Genomic DNA, 20946 nt, shown 5'->3' with positions numbered 1-20946 from the left:
GCACCACTGGGTGGTTCTTCCACCTGCAGCAGGTCACACCAGGAGTCTAGAAAAAGCCTAAGCCTTAGCACAGCCACACAGGCACTTGCTCTGGCAATGGAGAGGAGCAGCACAAAGTGGCCAAGGAGATGCTGAGGAGAGGCAGGAAGAAGCTCTCCCTCCAGCAGCTGTGTGTGATGCCTGTATAACCATCACCTCAGAGCAGGTGCAATGAGTGAGGAGCCATTGGAGCTGGGTGGAAGGTTGTTTAGTCTATGCACCTCTGCCAAGTCTAGATGTAAACGGGCAGTTGAGGTGGCCACACACGTTACCAGCACCCATAAACTTTGACACAGAAAGGAAATGTCTGTACTCCAGAGGTTCAGGGCTAGCAAACCACTTTCAGTTTTGTGAGTTCAGAAACCTAAATACCATTTAAAACCTTTACCAGGTACAATCTTAATTGTTTTAGCCTGCATTATAATAGAGCTACTGTGTGCAGAGTTTGGCAGAGAGTCTGCAAGATCCAATAGATGTGCTGCACACCTGAGAGTGCTGCTGAAACTTTAGTAGATTCAGTGTAAAAGGTGTAAGTGATAGCAAGACTGGAGCTATTATAAACAGTATGGCTCTAATTTGTACTATTTTACTCATTCACTTACACTCATAGAGAATAAGACCTCCATTCTAGACCATATATATCTCCATAATATACCTAGTACATATAAAAGGATCAACTGGTAAAAAAATATCTAAAATTAGAAAAGAAATCAGGAATTCAAACAAAAGGTAGATAAAGTTAGGGAAGAAAAGCTAACTTGCATGACAGGAGTTATGTACAAATATGCTCCACAAAAAATCAGAATTAGTACCAGTCAGATTATGTCAGGTTAGATTTCATTAGCACAAACTAATATTAGCCTAATATTAGCTCTGCGTGTTAGCAGGTCGAAACGCATGCATCTCGTGAGGATGGACTTCAGGGAGGGACAGTGGAAAGAAATTTGTACAGAGGAAAATGATATTATAGCTCTTTTACCAAAATGGCATGGTACACTTTAAAGAAAAACAAAAATTAAAATCACAAAAGACATTTGGCTTTGCTTCTGATTTTTGCATTACCTTTAGCAATGGCTCCTGCTTCCTACCACATGCACACAGAACTCCTCTCTCAGAAAAACACATTTTAATTACACGTCAGCTGTTTAAACAACGATCACAGAAAGCAATTCTTTAATTTCCACAAACTACCAAGTGAAATGAACCCATGGCTTGCTTTTTTGGAAGGCTGAAATGCCTTGTGAATGAATGGATGACATGACTTCATTAGCTGAAGCTATAAAAGTCAGCGTGTTGGGTTTTTCCAAATTATGCACATTTAAGAGTGTTCAGCAACATGTTTAATGAAATCTCAAATTCATGGTAAAAAAAAAAAATACTACCCATATTTCAGTACCTCCCCGTAACTATGCCTGTCATCTGAAGAGTAACTGATATATGGAGAATAGGAGATCATATCTGGGCGGTCAATGTTATAGATGGCTTTATTTTTAGGAAGAGCAGCCAAATCCCTGTAGTCAAGAATTTCATCTCCAAGCTTTGCCTAAGAAAAGGAGGAAAGAAGGCAGTGAGAATAAGAAAGAATATGATCAGGATGCAATTAGAAAAGGATAGGTAAGTGTAGATAGAAAAGTCATAATCATAATAATAAATCACTTTTTCCATTTGTCCACATTTAAATCTTGTAGTTACCACACAATGCTAAATATTACTGCTGGTTTCTTTTTATATATTGGCATTTTCTACTTCTTTTTTTTCCACTCACATTTGGTTAATAAGAGTAGCATGGCATCAGTCCAGTTCCCTTGGTTATATGCCACTTAATGCTATCTCCACAAAGAGACATGGGGGACAGACACTGTAGTCTTTTTCAGGCAAAATGCCTTCCATTTTAAAGTGGTTTCAGTGTGCAGGGTTCCCCTACTATAAGCAGTAGTGAACCACCACCTACACATTTCCAACAGATACTCTCCAGATGCTGAAAAACTTTAGTCAGGTCTTTTAATTTTCCCCATTCAGCCGTGTCCCACAGCAGTGTCCTTTCCCAGCTATGTCTAAGTCACCCTTAATTACTGCTCACAAACCAGCAGATGATGGATTTGCACCATGGTGGATTAGCTGGAAGATCACAGATGCCACTTAAGCAAAGTTCAAATCCTTTTATGAGACTCACACAGCCAACAGAAGGGAAGGGCTATGTCACTCCCCATTCACCTCTTTCTACACATATACCAACATATAATCATCAAAATGCCACTTGCACAGATTATCCTTAGCATAATGGTAACTTGCACCAAAATGGTATCCAGCACGTACTGTCTTGTAGATAGAACCACAAGTTGGCCACATTGAGGGTGGAGAAACAGGCAGTGTAATTTTCTCCTTCCCAGTTCAGCTCTTTGCTGGTAATGAAATGATGAGCCAATGTTGTTATTCTCTGACAATCTCAGTGTGATCAGCTGTAAAACTGTAATAACATTTGCCACATGCAAAAATATGAATGTATCCAGGATTTATGTGTGCAATGATTATATTTTTCTTAGTATGAGCTAAGAAAAGTTCAACAGGTTTCCCAGGGAAGTTTTTTTCTTAGGGAAATTGACAACTTTCACTTATTTCTTTTTCTAAAACAGCGTATGAATTTGTGCAAATTAAAGCAACACAGGAAGGAGAAAGATTCCTCCTAAGAAAGTGGAACAAAGCCACAGAGCCACCACAACCATCACATATTCTCCTCCCAAGCACAACTACAGGCTGGGTGGAGAATGGATTGAGGGCAGCCAGGAGGAGAAGCACTTGGGGGTGTCAATGTAAAACTCAACGTGACCCAGCAGTGGACACTTGCAGCACAGAAAGCCAACAGTCTCCTAGGCTGCATCAAAAGCATGAGCAGCAGGTCAAGGGAGGTGATTCTGCCCCTCTACTCTGACTCCAGAGGACATCCATGAAGGTGATGAGAGGGCTGGAGCACCTCTTCTGTGAAGACAAACTGAGAGAGTTGGGCTTGGTCAGCCTGGAGACAAGAAGGCTCTGGGGAGAGCTCTGAGCAGCCTTCAGTACCTGAAGGGGCTACAAGAACGCTGGAGAGGGGCTGTTTACAAGGGTAAGTAGTGACAGGACAAATGGTAATGGGTTTAAACTGAAAAAGGGTAGATTTAGATTAGATATTAGGAGGAAATTCTTCCTTGTGTGGGTGGTGAGCCCCTGGCAGAGGTTTCCCTGAGAAGCTGTGGACACCCTCTCCCTGGCAGTGTTCAAGGCCAGGTTGGATGGGGCTTTCAGCAACCCATGCTAGTGGAAGGGGGTTGGAACTAAATGATCTTGAAGGTCCCTTCTAACCCAAACCATTCTAGGGTTCTATGATCCTCAACACTAATGAAAAAAAATGTGTTTTAATCAAATACATGATCCTTCAGTGATTTACAGATCTCACTTTCCTTGCAGCTACTTTAAGAAGATAAAGAGCAATGAATGAGAATAAATCCCCCCTGCTGTGAAGCCAGTGGCAAGGTTTGATGCAGGGACAGATCATGCAAAAACACTGAGTCTGCCCATCAGGTCTGGGCAGCGTTGCACCTATAAGGAAGGCCAAGGAGCCTGTGATACTTTCTATTTTAAGGTATCCAGGGTTGTGGAGATTCTTCACGTAAACCCAGCAAGTTCAGAATTGGGAATATAGAAATGTGAACCTCTGGTAATTTTAGCCCCTACCTCTTCCTGTAGAATTGAAACCAGATCCTCCCACTAGACTGCAGAACTGTCAAGAGCAAAACTGATCTAGTTATTCAATTCCTTTCAGTTTAATTATCCAAATGTAGGGAAATTTGCATGAAAAAGCCACCTTAGAGATAAAGTTGCTTTCTAAACAATTCTACAAACATTCAGCCTACATTGTTTTTTATTTTATTTGGGTCACCTACTTTAAAATACAGGAATGGAATTCCAATATGGTAGGGACAGCTCAAATTACAGCTAAGAGACTTTAAGCCATTTCTTCAATAATCTGATATTTTGGATTCTGTTAAAACCATGCTCTAAGTTTACAGTACCTATTTCTTTTGGGATGTGTAATTTTACAATTGTGTAATTGCAAATATGATGTTGAACAAAAATATAAGGGATTTCTATGTCCAGTATGAGAACATACAACACAGTTATGTAACCTATTGCAAATCTTCCAGATAGACACAACTTTGCAGGGAGCTCCTAATTCTCTCTTCATGAAATTTAGCTACATATAAAGTAGGGCTTTAATTTAGAAATGAAATTAGAAATGGACTGATTTTTACGTGGTATTTAAGGACTCTGAGGGGACGTGTGCACTGGGGTGAATTGCAGTCTAGATATAATCCATCCACCGCATTCAAAGGGCATTGGCCTCTGTCAATGCAAGGAGACAGCAAAGTCTGATATCAACAGAATGAAAACAAGTACAGCTGTATGAACCATGCTCAGGTTTAGTTATAGCTTTCCTCATCTTCCCCTAGATGATCACTCAATGACAACGAACCACCCAGGATCACGGCTCCCACGGGACAGGGTGTTATTCAGAACAATTGTGTTTCTCTGACTCAGTGACTTTGAGAGTCTGAGCTCCTCAAATTGACAGTTCCTAAGCTTTAACCATTCTCTCTAAATTTTCTTTTGTCCAACACAATATTTTATAGACCTCACCAGTTGCCAAGGTACAATTTCACTCTTGGTTTTCATGACCTGAACCCACGCTACTGGTGCAAGCAGCTGTCCTGTGTGCACCTTCCCACTCTGCTCTGCCTTCTGCATTCGCTTTAGAGACATGCAGATGGCTGGGTTTTTTCTTTGGTTGTCTGGAGGTTTTCCCTGGGTTATTTTTTAGCTGAATCTGGTCTCAAACCTGACTGATGATACCTCTGTAGCCACTAGTACTAACACCAAAGAGGAGATGGGGAGACATTGCTGGAGAGGAACAGGGCCACGTGTGGGTGGGACCTTCATTTCAGTGGCAGCATGAATTTAGGTTTGGTAAAACCCATCACAAAAAGCACCCAAGACAAATCTTGAGCATGCCTCTGTCATGATACTCCTATAATAGAAAACAGATGTAAAAGACAGCCAAAGAATCATTTTGTTGAGAGAGAAGTCCAAGAACATGGTTTTAATTCTTTTTACTTTCCTGTTCATGAAAGCCAAAATGGGATTTAATCAATCTCACAGCTTTGACAATTAAGCAGTCAGAGATGAGACAGATACAGCAAGAACTTGCAAGCCTCTGGGGAGTCTTTTTTCCTAATTGACTCATACTTGCTAGAGAACTTTATTCCTTCACAGTCCCAGCTGCCTCTGAAGTGTATGAGAGTAACAAACATTAGAGTTGTGTGCTGATTTAATGATATCCTTTGGAAAAAAATGAAGCAGAAAGAGAGAATGGAAGTTTGTCCTTGACTTTTAAAAGCTGTCAACCATATTTAAAGCTATAATCACAAACAGCAAGAAAAAACAGGATCATCCAATAGTTAGATAAATGTCACTAAAAAATATAAATCTTAGAAGAATGCTTATGCTTAAAAAAACCAACAAAGTGGTCCATGTTTGGGGGGAGAGAGAGACTATCTAGCTGAAGAAAGCACTTAGATGGTAACAGGCTCCTACCAGCATGAATTGTCTTCACAGGGGTTGAGGCAACAACATTTTTTTACTAGTAGTATACTATACTCATATTCACCAGCACGGAGCTCTGTTGGAGGAAGAGCTCAGGAACACCACTGTGCATTTAGATACAGGGCAGTTCCTCCACTTCCAGGTTGATCTTACTCAGATAAAAGTATATTGCATTCAAAATAATTTTTACTTGAAGAAAAAATAAATAGAAGCCTGTCCCCAAGGCACGTTTTTGCTTGTCTCAATGCAGAAGATAAATCCCCTTCATCTCTGCATAACCACCCCTCCGTCAGTCAATCACATCCCCAGCCACTTTCTCTGCCTTACACGATGAGAACAACCTGTCTACCTAAGGACAAAGAATAGCCCAAGAGGTGTTTGTATGGAACATGCCCCAGTGTTTTACCTGCTGGTGGTAGCCTGGACAATTTAGTCATGAACATTATCGACAGCAACTATAACGAGTAGGGTGTGATGACCTGGCACTGAAAAATTCTGTACAGCAAAACCTTTTATTTTCCTTGTTTTAAACCCTCTCTAGGAGCTTTCCACAGCTAGCACTTCTTAGGCCATGAACACATCAAAGGTCCTCTGAGGACAGAGACTGGCATTCATCAAGGCGCAAGTCCTGCAATCACACACGAGGGTTTTCATAAGCAGTCAGCTGCAGGCTCAAGAGCTCCATTTAGACAAGTTGTGTTCAAACCCAAGCTTGTAATCTACCTGTGGGCTGCACTGTTTACTTAAACTTTTCCCTTGTAGAAAGCACTGTGGTACTCTGCATGTTTTGGTACAAGCCAGCTCCAGTGGTAATATAAGTGCTATAAATAGACCACAAAACATAACAGGAAACTGCCAGGAATCTGTTATGGTAAATGTAGTATTCCAACTTCTTAAACATGAGAAAGTAAAGCCCACTTTAGAGGAACCACCAACTGCAGTGGCTTGGAGACGCTAGCTTTCCACACAAGGTGCTGACCTGTGGGAGGAAGCACAAGGTTTTTCCCATCCCCAGAATGAATTGAAGCGTGAAGTACTCACATAGATCACCCGGCTTGGGGAACCTGATGTACTTGAAGCAGGTACAGAAATAATACTCTCAGATGAAGTCCTCGTTTCCTATGGCAGAAGTGAAGCAGATAAGAAATAGAAAGAAAATGTAACTTACTTCAAAAAGAGAGTGCAAGACATTTCATTTGATTTAACCTTTAGCAGTCAAAAAGCACATACCACAGAGAGCTCAAAACACACAGGCACACCAAACAGTTAAAGAGAAAATACCATTAGTCAATCAAATTGACTTTCAGAAACGCAGAAATGATTTTGCATATGACTTTCCTTTCCCCTCCCTTCAGAACAAAATGGCCTGGAGCCTTTCTGGGCAGCCAGGACAGCCTTGGGGCACTGCCAGGGACAGGTCAAGCTATAGAAGCTCTGAGTCTAGGGTCACAAGGTGATTTTTACTCTAAGGTGATACCATCAAATCAATCCACACTACTTCTGGAACATGTTACCATGCCATTCACTCACAGCAAACAGCACGATACCATAGAGAGCAGCCTGAATCAGACACCCAGTAGGTTAGTTCTCTCCTCTCCGACTATAATACTGCCAAATTAAAAGGAATCTTCAGCTGGTTTGGCTGTGTTTTCAATCATTCTGGCATTGAGTGACAGACCTTTATTGCTTTCTGTTTGACAGATTCCTTTATGAGTTTACAATCACATTCTCCCATCATTTTCCTTTTTGCTGTCACTCTTACAACTTCTTTTTCCCTTCCACTCCATCTCCAAAGTCTTGGAGTGTGGTGCCAGTTACTCCTTCTGCCTTTGTCACCCACTTTAATTACATGCTGTGTATACATCTCTATAAATATACAGAAAGATACCTCTGAAACAACAAACTTGCAAGGCTTGACCAGAAAATTTCTCAACCAGTACATCCTATTCCCAGCTTCACAAATTATGTTGAAAAGTGCATTACTGCCCTCTCTGAAACATCACCCTTTCCTCTTGGTTTGTTTTTTCAACAATGACCATAAAGACCAAGAAAGAGGAAAACCCAAAGAAAAGGAAAAATGACTAGAGTTGAAAAAAGTCTTTGAGCTCCATTCTGGTTATTTTTTTCCCCCCTACTCAGACAAAACTCCCACTGGCTTTCAGATACAGATGTCTTCCTTTCTATCGCTATTTCAGCTACTCAGTCAGCATAAAATCCTTAGGAAGCCTGAAATACTGATTAATAATACTATGCTGAGTCAGCAGCACTTATTATTTCAACAATTGTAAATACAGATGTATTATTAATTTTGATATTGAAACATTACTTGTCTCATATTCAGAGCTTGCCATGAAGAATACCAGAGCAATTTTGCTTCCCAAACACATCAGTGCAAAAAACACAGCCAGAATCTTCAGGGCAAAGCTCAAACCAAGTTTTTTTTCAAAGCTGTAGTTTAGACAAAAGTTGCACTTGCTAACACACCAGATTCTTCAACACTCTTTTTATAGCTGCTGCCTGCTGCTCTGACCTGTCCCATGTGCCTTCTGGCCAAGCCTTGATTTTTCCAAAAAGAATACCAGGGATACAACTTGGATCACCAGAGGACACTAGGACTGAAGAGCCCCACACTTGCCCTCTGCATCAAATGAGATAGCTGTGCCTCAGCCCCACCACTTCAGAGAGATCATTTCCCCAGCCACAGATTAATTCTTCATTTCCTAGGGGCATCTTATTCATCTGCTAACCTTGTAATTACTGAAGTTGCCAGAACCTCCCCCCCACTTTTCCCCTTGCACACAGAACAGATGCACAAATCATCCAATTTAAGGAGGTACTTAAAGCCAGAGATTAAATTAAGTTGGAGCTGGCTTGCCAACATTTTACAAAGGAAGAATAAAAAAGGAATTCCAAGGAAATATTTTTTTGTAAAAACAAATAAAGTGAAACTCCTCTGATCTTTTAAGTGCAGAGCCACATAAAACGAGAAGAGGTTGCTCACTGATCACACCATAATGAGACAGAAGTTAAAAATTAACTTGGTTTTTTTCTTTTCCTAATTCCTATTTTCACATTTTTCCTTATTCAGCTTGTATATAACTCTTAGGTCAGCATTCTCCTGAAGCTGTAGCTTTAATCACTAAGTAAAAGCAGAATATTTATATTACATTATTACATTAAACCAACCTACTAGACTTATGTAATTTAAAATTTTAAATTATAGCAGTGGAAAAAAACCCCAAATCCTTCCCTCCATGGCAGCTGGAAGGAAAAAAAAGGGGGGATACTTGACAATGGAATAACACTAAGTAAAAACATGGTCTTTTTCTTTTTACCTTGTTTTTTTCTTCAGCCTTTGCAGCCTGTCTACAAACTGGATGCCAAATGGATGTACCTGGAAATGAAATTTAAAGTTCTGCTTAATTTAGTTATCAAAACAACCCTTAAGAGGTTTAAAATAAGAACCTTATTAAAACTTGCTAGAAGGTTTTATAGGACACAGTACACTGATTCCACTGCAGTCACTATGTCCTGGATACTTTCCAAGCTAAAATTGATAACTCTCAGCATCAGTAAGCCAGTAGGCACACTTCAGAAAGCTAAGTGCATGTACAATATGCAAGATCAGCATCAAAACCTGAGACCTAAGAAGCATAATAGGTGATTTCCAGAGCTCCTCCAGCCCAAACTATGCTCAGTGCAGGTGTTTTTACAGCAGGCAGTTCAGGGCTCTGCCCAGTTGGGTCCCACATACCTCTAAAGAGGAAGATCCCACAACAGCTCTGGGCAACCTGTTCCACTCTCATTGCACCTGTTTTTCCTCTTCACATGCAGTCAGAATTTCCTGTACTCCTATTATACACATTCTTGTAACGGCCTGGCCCAGGGCATACTGAGAAGCAGGTTGTGATGGGACAGAATAGCATGGTAGCATTTAACACTAGTTGAAAATCCAGCCTGCCTTTCTGAATTACTGACTGTACTGACCTTGCACCTCTTATACGTTTGTCTCCCACAAGTGAAACACTAAAGAAGTGCATAAATTCAGGGCAATACCCATCCTAAAGGAAGCAGGAAATACAGAATGAACCAATTCCCTCCTGCATGTCAGTCCTGCAGAGAGGATTACGAACCCCCGAGGTAAAAGAAAACATAAGCTGAGGATGAAGCTTCACAGTTTTACATCACTCACAAGGGGAAAAAAAAATACCTTTCAAAAAGTTGAACACAGTTTTCAATACTTTGTGTTCAATGGAAGTGGAATGTGTGTAACTATAAAAATAATTTTTAAAAGAATTGCCAATTTACAATTATTACAGAGCTCAGCCAAGCCCCCCACTAAAGCTCCACACGGTTAAATAATGTGAGGGCACGGCAACTTCTGCCTGACTAAAGGACAAGTTGAGAACTTTTGTGTTAGAAATGTTTAATGTTTATATTGGGTGGAGAGCAGCAAGAAGATTTATTGGAAATGCTTTGTTTTCACAGCAGTTTGACAGTTTTCTAACCAGTGGGTTTTGGAAACGAGAAAGAAACAGAAAGTCTATTTCCCAGAAGGCAGATGGAGATCATTAGAATTTATTTCATGAAAACAACCCAGATGAACCCTGACTTCAGCAGGAAGACTATCTATAAGTACAGAACAGATAAATTATGCTTTTGAAGTTACTGAACCTTTTTGGGACTGAACCACTAAGACATCTTTACAACACCTTTAAATTCAATGTTAATTTACCTTGCAATTATAAGTGTGTCTGAGCTGGCTGACTGAAAATGTTTATCCCAATTGCTGCATAAATGGATTTAAATCTTCCTAATGGTTTAAAGAATTATTTAGATCAACTTATTAATTACTCCTATCTGAGGTCTTTTCACACAGAAGAAAAAGAGTCCTTTTACCCAAAAGTCATCTACTGGATGACCACTGCCGACTCAATTCCTGCTAAGGAACATGCAACACCTAAGGGAACTTCACAGCAGATTATCACAGGGATGAAGTAAAAGTTACAAAACCCTGGGCTCTGACGTTTTCTATTATCTATCACATCAGGTCCAGCAGTTCAAATCCCTAGTCACAGATCTTACATGAAGTTAACACCAGTTTCTAAGGGAAACTGATCTTCATGTGAAGGCAAAAAGTGTATGATTGTAAGCTGGTGTGTGTCATGCATCAGAAAACGAAGTGAATGAGACCTGAGCATACTTTTAGATTACTGGAATCAAAACCCAGCACAAAACCTGACAAATATTCACCCTTATAACAGACTGAACTGCAAAAGAAGATTCACTGCAACCCACTTTCAGAGAGCTTGAAATCTAGAAGCAAAGGTCTGGTTTGATATCTGTTTTAAAGCATTTATTTTCCCAGCTACTTTGCAGTTGGAAGAACCACAGCATTTTCTGGCTCCTGAGGGAGAATCTATGAGCACAGACAAGGATCATTATGTCCTTTAACGAGCTAGTTCTTATTGCAAACCAAAGTTACAATAGAAGTGTCATTTTAAATAACACAATAAATAATAATTAGATGCTACTGAGACCACTGTTGTGCTTTAAATAAAGTCTAACTTTATCCAGCATAATGAATGATGGCAAAGGACGCTTCTAGAAAACTCACAATTGCACAGTTGTAACACAGATGTGGGCAAGCATGTGATTTTAGGATGATACACCAGCCTTGCAGTTCCCACATCCTACTGAGTTTCTCTTTTCTGTTTTCCTCTGAAAAGATCCTGCCAACCAAAGACATATGCAAAAGCCTTCATTTTCCCTGGGGCCTGATCCTGCATTTAACTGTGTAGACATTCATTTCTCTGATCAGTTTAGCACAGCTAAAAGTTGCTACAAACAAAATACAGATTTTAGCTCATACCTATGTTAAATAACTTTTTTTTCCATTGGATAAGTAACTGTGCAAGTCATTCTCTATTACTGCCAGAATTCCCTGACAAGGAAGACCAAATTTCTCCCTGCATAAGAGTTCTCCTAAGTGCTGCAGGCTTATGACTGCATAAATACAGGGATATAGTCTGGTAAGGGCTTCAGCAACACAGCAGACTTATCCTCTGAGGACAGTCTGACTGAAAGGAATTCAGGTAAGGACCTTCAGATTTTCTCCTCATTCCCAAATGGGCCATGGGTACAGAATATGACTTAGGACTGGTTTAGGGAACCTGCTGCCCCATATATTCCTTACCTTTCCTCTGGACTATTGAAAAAATCCATATTGTTTTAGTAAATGGACTTCCATCTGCAGGAAATATCTGCTACCACTTATCTTTTCTATGATTCACATGGGTATTGGATTTGAACAGAGAGAGAAGAAACAGTGAGTAAGAAGCAACAAGTGCCTGTTATTTGCTTTTCTTCACCCTCCACATTGTGTTTGTCACTTTTTTGGTAGTTATAGAATGAGGGTGTGTGCACATCAGCTCAGCTGCCATGCTTGTAGATACAGGGATGAGGACCACGCTGCCAAGTGTAACAAGTTTGGGTTTTGGGGTTGGTTGGTTGGTTTTTTACCTTGAAGATACATCTCTTCTCCTTCTGCAAACATCTGGCTGCACCTGACACATCGTGCGCACGTCGGGTGATAATGTTTTTCTCCTGCCTGTTTGGGGAAAAAAAGGTGCAGATGATTAAGTACATGGATCAATTTAGTAGCTTCACTATGAGGAGGTTTTTTTTTGCCATTTAGGATATGCCTAATTACAATGAATTATTTAATGTAAATTAGCTCAACAGTCTCTACCACCACAATGCTTATTTTTTATTACAGACAATTGATGAATTCCAATGCCATTATGGTCTTGCCTACACCCATACATTGAGATGCAATACTTAAGTCTCTCAATTTGCAGAACAGAAAGAATTCTATCTAGATAACACATTTTTCCTGGAGATAAGCATACTGTGCACCAAGTGCAAGGTAGCTGAGGACTCACCTGCAGAAGGGAGCTGGGAGGTCATAACCTTGAGCATGCATTTGAACTTCACTGAGTGTTTTTTGTGGTCCCACTGATCATATACTTTTAACACACAGCAAAGCCCATGCTGCTGAAGGAATGCTTGTATCTGCTTTGAATGTGGCTTGCAGGTCATGGTTAATAAAGTTTCCATGAGGAATGTGTGTGGTGTTGCCTATAGGACTGCAAGTTCAGAGCTGCCAGTTTTTGGTACTGCACAGTAAATCCCTCATGTAGACAAGTCAAGAGCTTTACCAGTTCTTTTCAGATTAATCTTAGTCATTCAATATCACCATTTTCATTGATTGGAATACGAATAGGACCAAGTCCTAAATTTGCTGAGAACAGCTTAGTACCTCACCTATTTTCAGAAATTTAAATTTCTAACTACCTTATAACCCCATTAATTTAAACTGTCTCTCCATTGGCCTCAGTGTGTTTTTGAAGAGGAGAAAGGGCTCATCCATATCAGAACATCAATATCTAACACAAACAAGGGTCAACTAAACCTCAAATGACTGTCAGAAAAAACACCCAAAATTCTAGGATCACAGGATTTATGCAGGAGTCAATTTTGGTAGCTTGGCCAAAACTCAGTTCTGTGTCCATCTGTGGACCAACTGCTTCGCTCTGGTTCCCACAGGCAGGGACAGCAGCACTGCAAAGCAATACTGGCCTGAGCCAGTGACAGAAATAGCATTCAGGGAGTTGTGTTCTTCTCCAAACTGCACCCATACCCCATCTTTCAGATGATACTCACAAAACAAAGGTGAGCAGCCCAAAGATGGCTCTTGTGCATGCTCCCAGCACCCATCACTCTTCAAAACCCTTACTGAACTGAAATAAGCAAAATTGAAAGAACAATTGGACTAGTGGAGGTGGAGCAGCCTTTGCTCCTCAGGAGAGTTTCCAGGGTTGTTGGCATCTCCTTCCTTCTCTTTGACACACACTCCTCTGTGATAGAAAGAATGGCCCAGGATTTGTGGCTTAAGGTCAATGCCACTTTTATTATGACTAAAATCCAGGAGACCAAATAACTGTAAAGCTTAGAGCTAAGTTAAACTAGTTTAACTTAAAGTGAAGCTAAGTCTGACTTCAGCAGAAATTCTCCTGGAGTTAAAAATAAGCAAATTTTGGTCCATATAAAATGCTACATAACCTGCTTATCTGGAAAAGGCCTGAAGGGAATTGTGAGTACCTCTAAGAAATTACCATCAAGTATTGCCCCACTGTCTTCAACATATAAATATGCATTCACAGCATTACACTGTAAATGCCTCTTCTATTAATACAGAAATTTAACATTGTTACTTCAGGGATGACTTGTCTTACCCTTTTTCATTGACTGAATGTTAAAATCTTCACAGATATTTATACTGAAGAACATCATCTGTGTCTGGGGGCTATTTTGCCATTCACACCACCAAATTCAGGACAGTGATACATTCAGGTTAAAGAGTCTCTGATTGTACTTCATCAGTGTTAACTTGGTTCACCCCAAAAATCTGTTGCTGTATTTCAAATCAGCAATAAGAGCATCAGAATTGCCATTTTGAAAAGAACTTTGTTCCAGGGCTTTTTCTGGTGCCATTTGTGCAGACTGCTGGGTGATTTCTGCAACTTTAGAAGATGTTCACAAATACTGTGGATCTGATTAATGTTTATAAATATCTTAAGTGTAGGAGACAGAAATAAATGGGCAGCCCCTTTTCAGTGTCTGTGGGGACAGGACAAGGGGCAATGGCTGCAAGTTGGAGCACAGGAAGTTCCACACCAACACAGGGAAGAACTTTTCCCCAGTGAGGGTGAGGGAGCCCTGGGACAGGCTGCCCAGGGGGTGTGGAGTCTCCTTCTCTGGAGAGATTCAAGATCCACCTGAACATCTACCTGTGTGACGTGTTTTAGGGACCCTGCTTTGGCAGGGGGTTGGACCTGATGATCTCTTGAGGTCCCTTCCAACCCCTGTGATTCTGTGAATCTGTGTCAACACACTAGAGTACCAGAGTGGGAAGTACCAGTACCTGGCTTAGATTAAATCTGAGGTTTAGAATTTCTCAACTGACTGCAGGTTTTTAAGCACAGAAGGTTATTTATCTGTCATGAGATGATCTTAAATTTGGGATTTCTAGCTGAAATAAATAAAATTCCCCTTGGAAGATTTGTACTGTGCAAGCACTGCTAATAATTCGATTGATTACAACTCCCAGGCTAACAGTCTCTGGGGGAATTCAATTACTCCTTTGCTAAAATAAGCTGTCAGAACACATTCTCATATAACCCAGATGCATCACAGAATTAAGTCTTATTTCCCTAAATTTAACAGCACAGCCAAACATCATTTTAATTCACTCTGTAAAGTAACATCAACTAGTTGTAGAATGGCACACAGACACCTCTTTTTAGAGCTTGGATCCAAGTAGAACAGAAAAATCAGGGGGGTAGGGGGAGGTGGGTGAGCGTTCTGTTCAGCGACCCTCCCACCAGAGTAACTCCCCTGGATTTTTTATAAGCAACTCTGAAATAAAACAGGACATACTCAAACTCTTCATATAATTCAGACTGTTGACACTCATCTTTGTTCTCCCTTTATATAAATTACATGCTTCTAAGCAAAGCACAGGAGACAAGACGTGGCAGACTCTTGATCACCTTATTTATAACAGGTCACACTACCTTTCTAAATGAAAGGTGACAGGACTTCATACAGGAGTTAACTAATAATATTCCCTGATATATTTACACAGTTGTCCTGATTTGTGGCACCACAAATTCTGTTAAACCACAAGGCCTGTGTGTAGTGGGTGTGAAAGTGAATAGTAAGATCACTTGGGTACATGGCAAGGAAGCTTTTATCAGTGCCCCTTTTTCCTCTCTCTTCAGAGGCTTCATCTCATAGATGAACATGAAGTTCCAGCAGATCCCAGAAATTTTATGAGCTCAGAATGGCAACAGTTTTATATTTTCAGTTTAGTTGTAATGATGGCTTCATTATTTTTTCTCTTTTCTTGGTTATACCAATGTGGGGGAGTTAAATGCAGCAAACAAATTCCTAACCATATGGTTACTTCTTTGCACAGTTTGAAAGCTTAGTTTGACAGATTGTTGCCTCAGTGTTTAATAAAATATCAACACACACATAGCACAAAAGAAGCAACATCCATCTCTGAAAGATCTCTTACGATTCAAGTGGTAGAGCGTAAGAAACCTTCCCAACATCCTACATGTGCTTCAAGCCTGCTCCAGTTCTTTGTGCCCAGGCAGCCAGATGTGAAGACAGTACTATTACAAAGATCAGTTTGAAGATGTTCTTAGCAACACTGCACACTACCCACAGTTTAATTTCTTTTCAAGTGACTACACCAGCTTACCACAACAACCAAGCCAAAGTCTTGGTGTGGAGATTAAAGGTGGAATCAAAACAGTCCTTAACAATCTGAGGCCAAATATTAGGAATTGCCTCATTCCTTTTAGGTACGAGGGATTATGTTGAACAGCAAATCTCTGTGCAGAGCCTTCAGGGCTGAGTCAACATGAGGAACGTTTTCCCAGAGGAGCTGAGGCTCTCTGAGCACTCCCTGTCTGAAGTGGGGGACACTGCAGTGTTGCTACCTGCCCCGCAACACATTGACAAAACACATTTAAAACAAGATCAGGACCAGAAAGCTCTGCAATGAAGTATATACAACCATGTTTTCTCATTTCTCACAACTTTAGGGACTGATCTAAAGAAAAATAAACCCCATGCGACAAATGTGAATCCCATCGTTTGAAGCTCAATCTGGAGACAGTATGAGGTGTTATCCTAGAGTCTGCAGAACAGTTATGAACTCCCAGCCAGGGAAACATGCAATGCTAGCAAAACTGGAAGGAACAACTTTAGCTACCTAAAGTTGGATTTGAAATTAGCTGTCATCACTCAGGAAAATGATACTACATTACTGCAGACAGCTCAGCAAAATACTCAGCTCGTTCTCTGGCTGTGGCTGCAATAACTGATGAAGTGGTAGAATATATAAAAGATTCTGCGTATAATAATTGTAACTCTATCACCATTACATTGCTCATCTGGCCTTTCATGCCATTGCTAGGAGTGTGATTGATATCTTTTTTTTACTGCAGGTAACGAGCGACAACTGCTTATGGATTGACAATTGAGGGACTGAACCAGAGCAGCCTGAGAGCTCAAAGCAAGAGCTGAGTCCTGGGAAGAAGACTAAAGATTTCTCTCTCACCCATGAAGTCTAAGTACATCCTATCTCACTGTAATACTCAAAAAAGCAGCTAGCTAAGGGAAGAAAGAAGGCAGACAAAAAAATCATTTAATATGTTAAACAAACTTGTAACTATTTGGTTCCTTTTCCTGAGAATAAAAAGTTTTCAGTAAACTTTTTCCTGTAAAAAAAATAGTATAAAAAAAATCTATCTTATCAAACTGCATGGTGGTAACTGACATCATTTACTTCTGGGACTAAAGTTTGTGGAAGCAAGACAAGGTTATACTGCTGCAATGACTCAATCAAATCAAAGTGTATTTTCCATTTCAGGGTATAATACAATATAGGTTTCTGTAAGAGTGCTTTATTACTTCTCACTGTCATCTACTGAGTGAGGTAGGTCTAAATCCTGCCATGCTCATGCTCTAAAATCTCCTAATGAAGTCCTAACTGTGTCCTATCCTGAACAAAGAGAACGGAAGTTCTGCCTACAAAGCACTGAGCCCGCCGGAATGCCAAGGCATGGTGCAGTTGCGTGACCCAGAAACAAAGCCCACAGAAGACTGGCATAAAGCATTCTTAGTTAAAAGCTTCTCACATGGAACAAATTTGCTGGAGAGTTGGGACATCACCAGACAACCACCTTGTTCAAAGGGAAACAGAATAAAGCACAAAACCACCCACCATCAATAAGCCTTTCCATCAGGCAGCTCCTCATCCTGAAATGAAGGGCTAAAGCTGTTACAAAAGACACAGGGTTTGACTACTGCTATCTGTTCAAGTGGAAAGGAGGTACAACTTGGGATGGGAATGGGGAAAATACTTAAGTATTGCAGTGGCTGGCAGAAGTTTAAAACTTCAATTCAATAATAATTCAGGTTGGAAAGGACCTCAGGAGGCTATCTGATACCATCAGGGCTGATGCTCAGTTCTGTCCAGTCTCCTCAGGTATTTTCCACTTGGATATTGAAAATCTCCAAGGACAGAGACTGCATAACTTCTGGACAGACTGCTCTAATGGTTTGTTACCCTCACAGTGATTTCCCCCCCTCTCCTTTTTACCCAGTCAGAATCTTCCCTTCTTTCAAGTAATGATAGTTGTCTCCTGCTCTACCACCATTAAGCTCAGTAAGGAGCTCATCTCCACAACCTGAGGGCCTCCTCATAGGGATGGGAATGCTGCTATTAGGTCTTCATAAAGCCATCCCTTCCCCAGCCTGAACATTCCAACTCCTAGAACATTTCCTCACAGGATATGTGCTTCAGCCCCTAAACTATCAGCAAGTCAGTTAATCAGTATCTTTTGGTATGGAATTTTAACATTAAATGCCCAATGAGTCACTGCACTGATTTATTGAAGTGTATTTACAATTACTGTAAGTAAATGCAGTTCCCTAACTTGGGTTCAGCCAAGATTTTGATATATGCTCCTAGAACTAAATTAGTTATTACTTAATAGCTCTCTGACCTAACAGCATAGAACTGGCCCAGAAAATCTTCCTATCAAGTTTTCACAACTAGGTTGAAATAACTTCTTTTCTTGACTACCACTTAAAGATGGGATTGTGTGCTGTGGGTGTAATGCTAAGGACAGTGTAAAATCTAGGATCCAGATTTTTGCCTTTCTGTCTTTATCCCCAGAGAGCACAGCACTGCACCACCAAGTGTTGCTCCATGGTCACACGTTTCTAACTGCCAGTGCATTCACATGGCACGTGTTATATGGAATATACTGGCTCCATAACGGGGTCCATGAGGTACTTGCAAAATTGAGTAATGATATCCAGAAAATCAGATAACCATTGCTGCTTGGACTAGACAACTCTGCTGGATTACCAGCTTTGAGCACAACCACATAAAATCTCCATCTGCATTTATTAACAAAGCCAGAGTTTTGCACATGCTACAGAAGAACTTGAAGCATTACTCAGTAGTAGTTGTATATAGTACTGGTTAAGTTAGTAAACAGCTGTCACATCAGCTACTGGGTGTGAAGGGACAGGCAACACTATCAAGGTAGAGGTATTTGGCTTCTATCTAATGCTTATGGTATACAACAGTGCCAAGGACAGAGAAGTGTGAAAGCCAGGAGGAAAAGGGAGGATTATGTGGAGGAAAACTCTTACTAATTCTTAGTCACAGTGGACCTGACTCACCACTGAGTCACTTCAGCAGCGTGCCAGGGCAAATGAACCATTTCCAACAGGGCCTACACCAGCGTACATGTAGTGTAACGGTCTGAATTGATCCTTCTCATCTTCTGACTGGATTCATTTATCATGAATGCCAAGAAACAGGTCACGTGCAATGCTCACTACATGCACCTGAAGCACGGATTACAGCTTTCTGCTGTCTCACACGTGCGGCTATTTCATACTGTCTTGGTTCTGGCTCATCCCGCTGTACTTCGCAGAGCCTTGAGATTTTCCACCCACATTTGAGTCATTTTTACTGCCTCCCACACGCTTTTTTATTCTTCCAGGTATAAAGTGCAGATTGAATGTACCAGGAGAGTCATCTACTATCTCAGAATGACAGTAACTTGTTCTACACTGGACTTTCAGAAGTTTGTAATGCTTACAATAGAAATTAAAAATTAACTTTAAAACCCTAAAGGGAATAATTAGGAAAATCAGCACTATAACTGCAATCTCATTCTGTGACATCTGCAAACAAGATCGGACTCAGGAGCAAATTCAGCCCTGCCACAGTCAGACAGAAGCTGAAAAAGCCCAACAGTGCTTTTTTCTACAGAATTTGCAGAGAAATCGTAAACCAAAATCATCTGCCATGTCTACAATCACTGACTTTGTACTTGGTTGCCTTTGTTACGCAAGGGGTGATCTGCTCCTTTTGTCTTTTTCTTCTCAGCTCTGCAAGTTTTTCTTGCCACCCACTGAGACTGGAAGAGGCTTCTGTTTTCCATTTACTCAACAACCTCCTTCATTTCTTTTCCACTTTCCTCTCCCACTCCTTACAACCCACTTACAGACCAAGACAAGCTGCAGCTGGCTCTCACTTCTGCCATCCCTTGATATGGGAGAGTGAAGGGGGAGAAAGATGACTTGCAGACGTATTCCCCTTCCTTTTCCACTTTGCAGCTGTGGATTTAGCCCACCCATTTCAGATGGGAAGAATGGAACTGCAACCAAACGGCACTGCCCTGGAGAGGCAGGATGATTCATCAGATGAAGCCAGCACAGCTCTTTTCATGTTTGCCATGGTGATCCAGGCAGCAAAGATCTGTCTCTCACTCTGTGCCTGAACAAAGACTGGTATTTTGGATCCCTAAGTTTAGCTAGGACTGGAAATGCTGCTGTCTCATGATGAACTGACACCAAGAGTCCTTCCTGGAAGTAGGAAGTTGCACTCATACACACATTTCCATTTCTAGACACCACTCAGAAGTTCCCACTTTGGGTGGAAAAAAAGAACTCTGAGGAAGCACAAAGAACTCTGAAGGTTGGCAGGATGAAAAACCTTGAAGATACAAGAAATGGAGTCACACAGGCAGCTTTCCTGCTATCAGCAGACACCTTGAACTGCTGTCATGTGATCCTGAGCATCCTGGAGATACTTTATCAACAAAGCCAATTGTCACTAAGTGCACTTCGTGCTGCACCACTGCCATGGTTACGGGAGAGAGCTGGAAGGAGGCGCCTGTGCTGTTGGCTGGATCACAAGTAGGCAAAGGGCACCAGCTCCGGAGCAGTATGCCCCAGGCACGGGTCAGAAGACCACCACACATGAAAGAAATGACATTAAATAACAGGATTAGGAACTGAAGACAGTCAAAAAGTGCAACATTTCACATTGTCAAAACATTCAAATGCTGGCAAGTGATACTAGGTAATAATGCATCACCACAGCAACACATTGCTCAGAGAGGCATTGTAACTGGTGTACCCTGTGCTGTTTGTGTCTGAGGCTCAGAAGGTACCAGGGCAACTACTGAAAGTGCTGCTCTAATACCTTAATTAATCAATTAAGATCACTTAAGAAAACCAGTACTACATGTTTGCCTAACGGGAAAAGGTCACAGGCAGTATTTGTTCACCTGCCTGCTGGGCATAAGAGACCACCCCACACTG

The 20946-nt window shown here is 40.9% G+C and overlaps 1 protein-coding gene across 1 annotated transcript in view; it reads right to left on the bottom strand.

Moving 5' to 3' along the window:
- Positions 1–20946, bottom strand: part of ABLIM2 (actin binding LIM protein family member 2) — a gene marked incomplete at its 5' end in the record, with an annotated part of 99676 nt that overhangs the window by 38820 nt on the left and 39910 nt on the right. Inside the window, 4 exons of the mRNA XM_084266749.1 lie at positions 1436–1582; positions 6718–6795; positions 9012–9070; positions 12199–12286. Coding sequence (XP_084122875.1) covers positions 1436–1582; positions 6718–6795; positions 9012–9070; positions 12199–12286 — 372 coding nt within the window. The remainder of the gene's footprint in view (positions 1–1435; positions 1583–6717; positions 6796–9011; positions 9071–12198; positions 12287–20946) is intronic.

The sequence above is a fragment of the Gallinula chloropus genome (genome assembly GCF_964237585.1).
Source record: "Gallinula chloropus genome assembly, chromosome: 7".
NCBI classification, from domain to species: Eukaryota; Metazoa; Chordata; class Aves; order Gruiformes; family Rallidae; genus Gallinula; species Gallinula chloropus.
The sequence above is the reverse complement of the archived record's forward strand: the minus strand, read 5'-3'. Positions and strand labels throughout refer to the sequence as shown.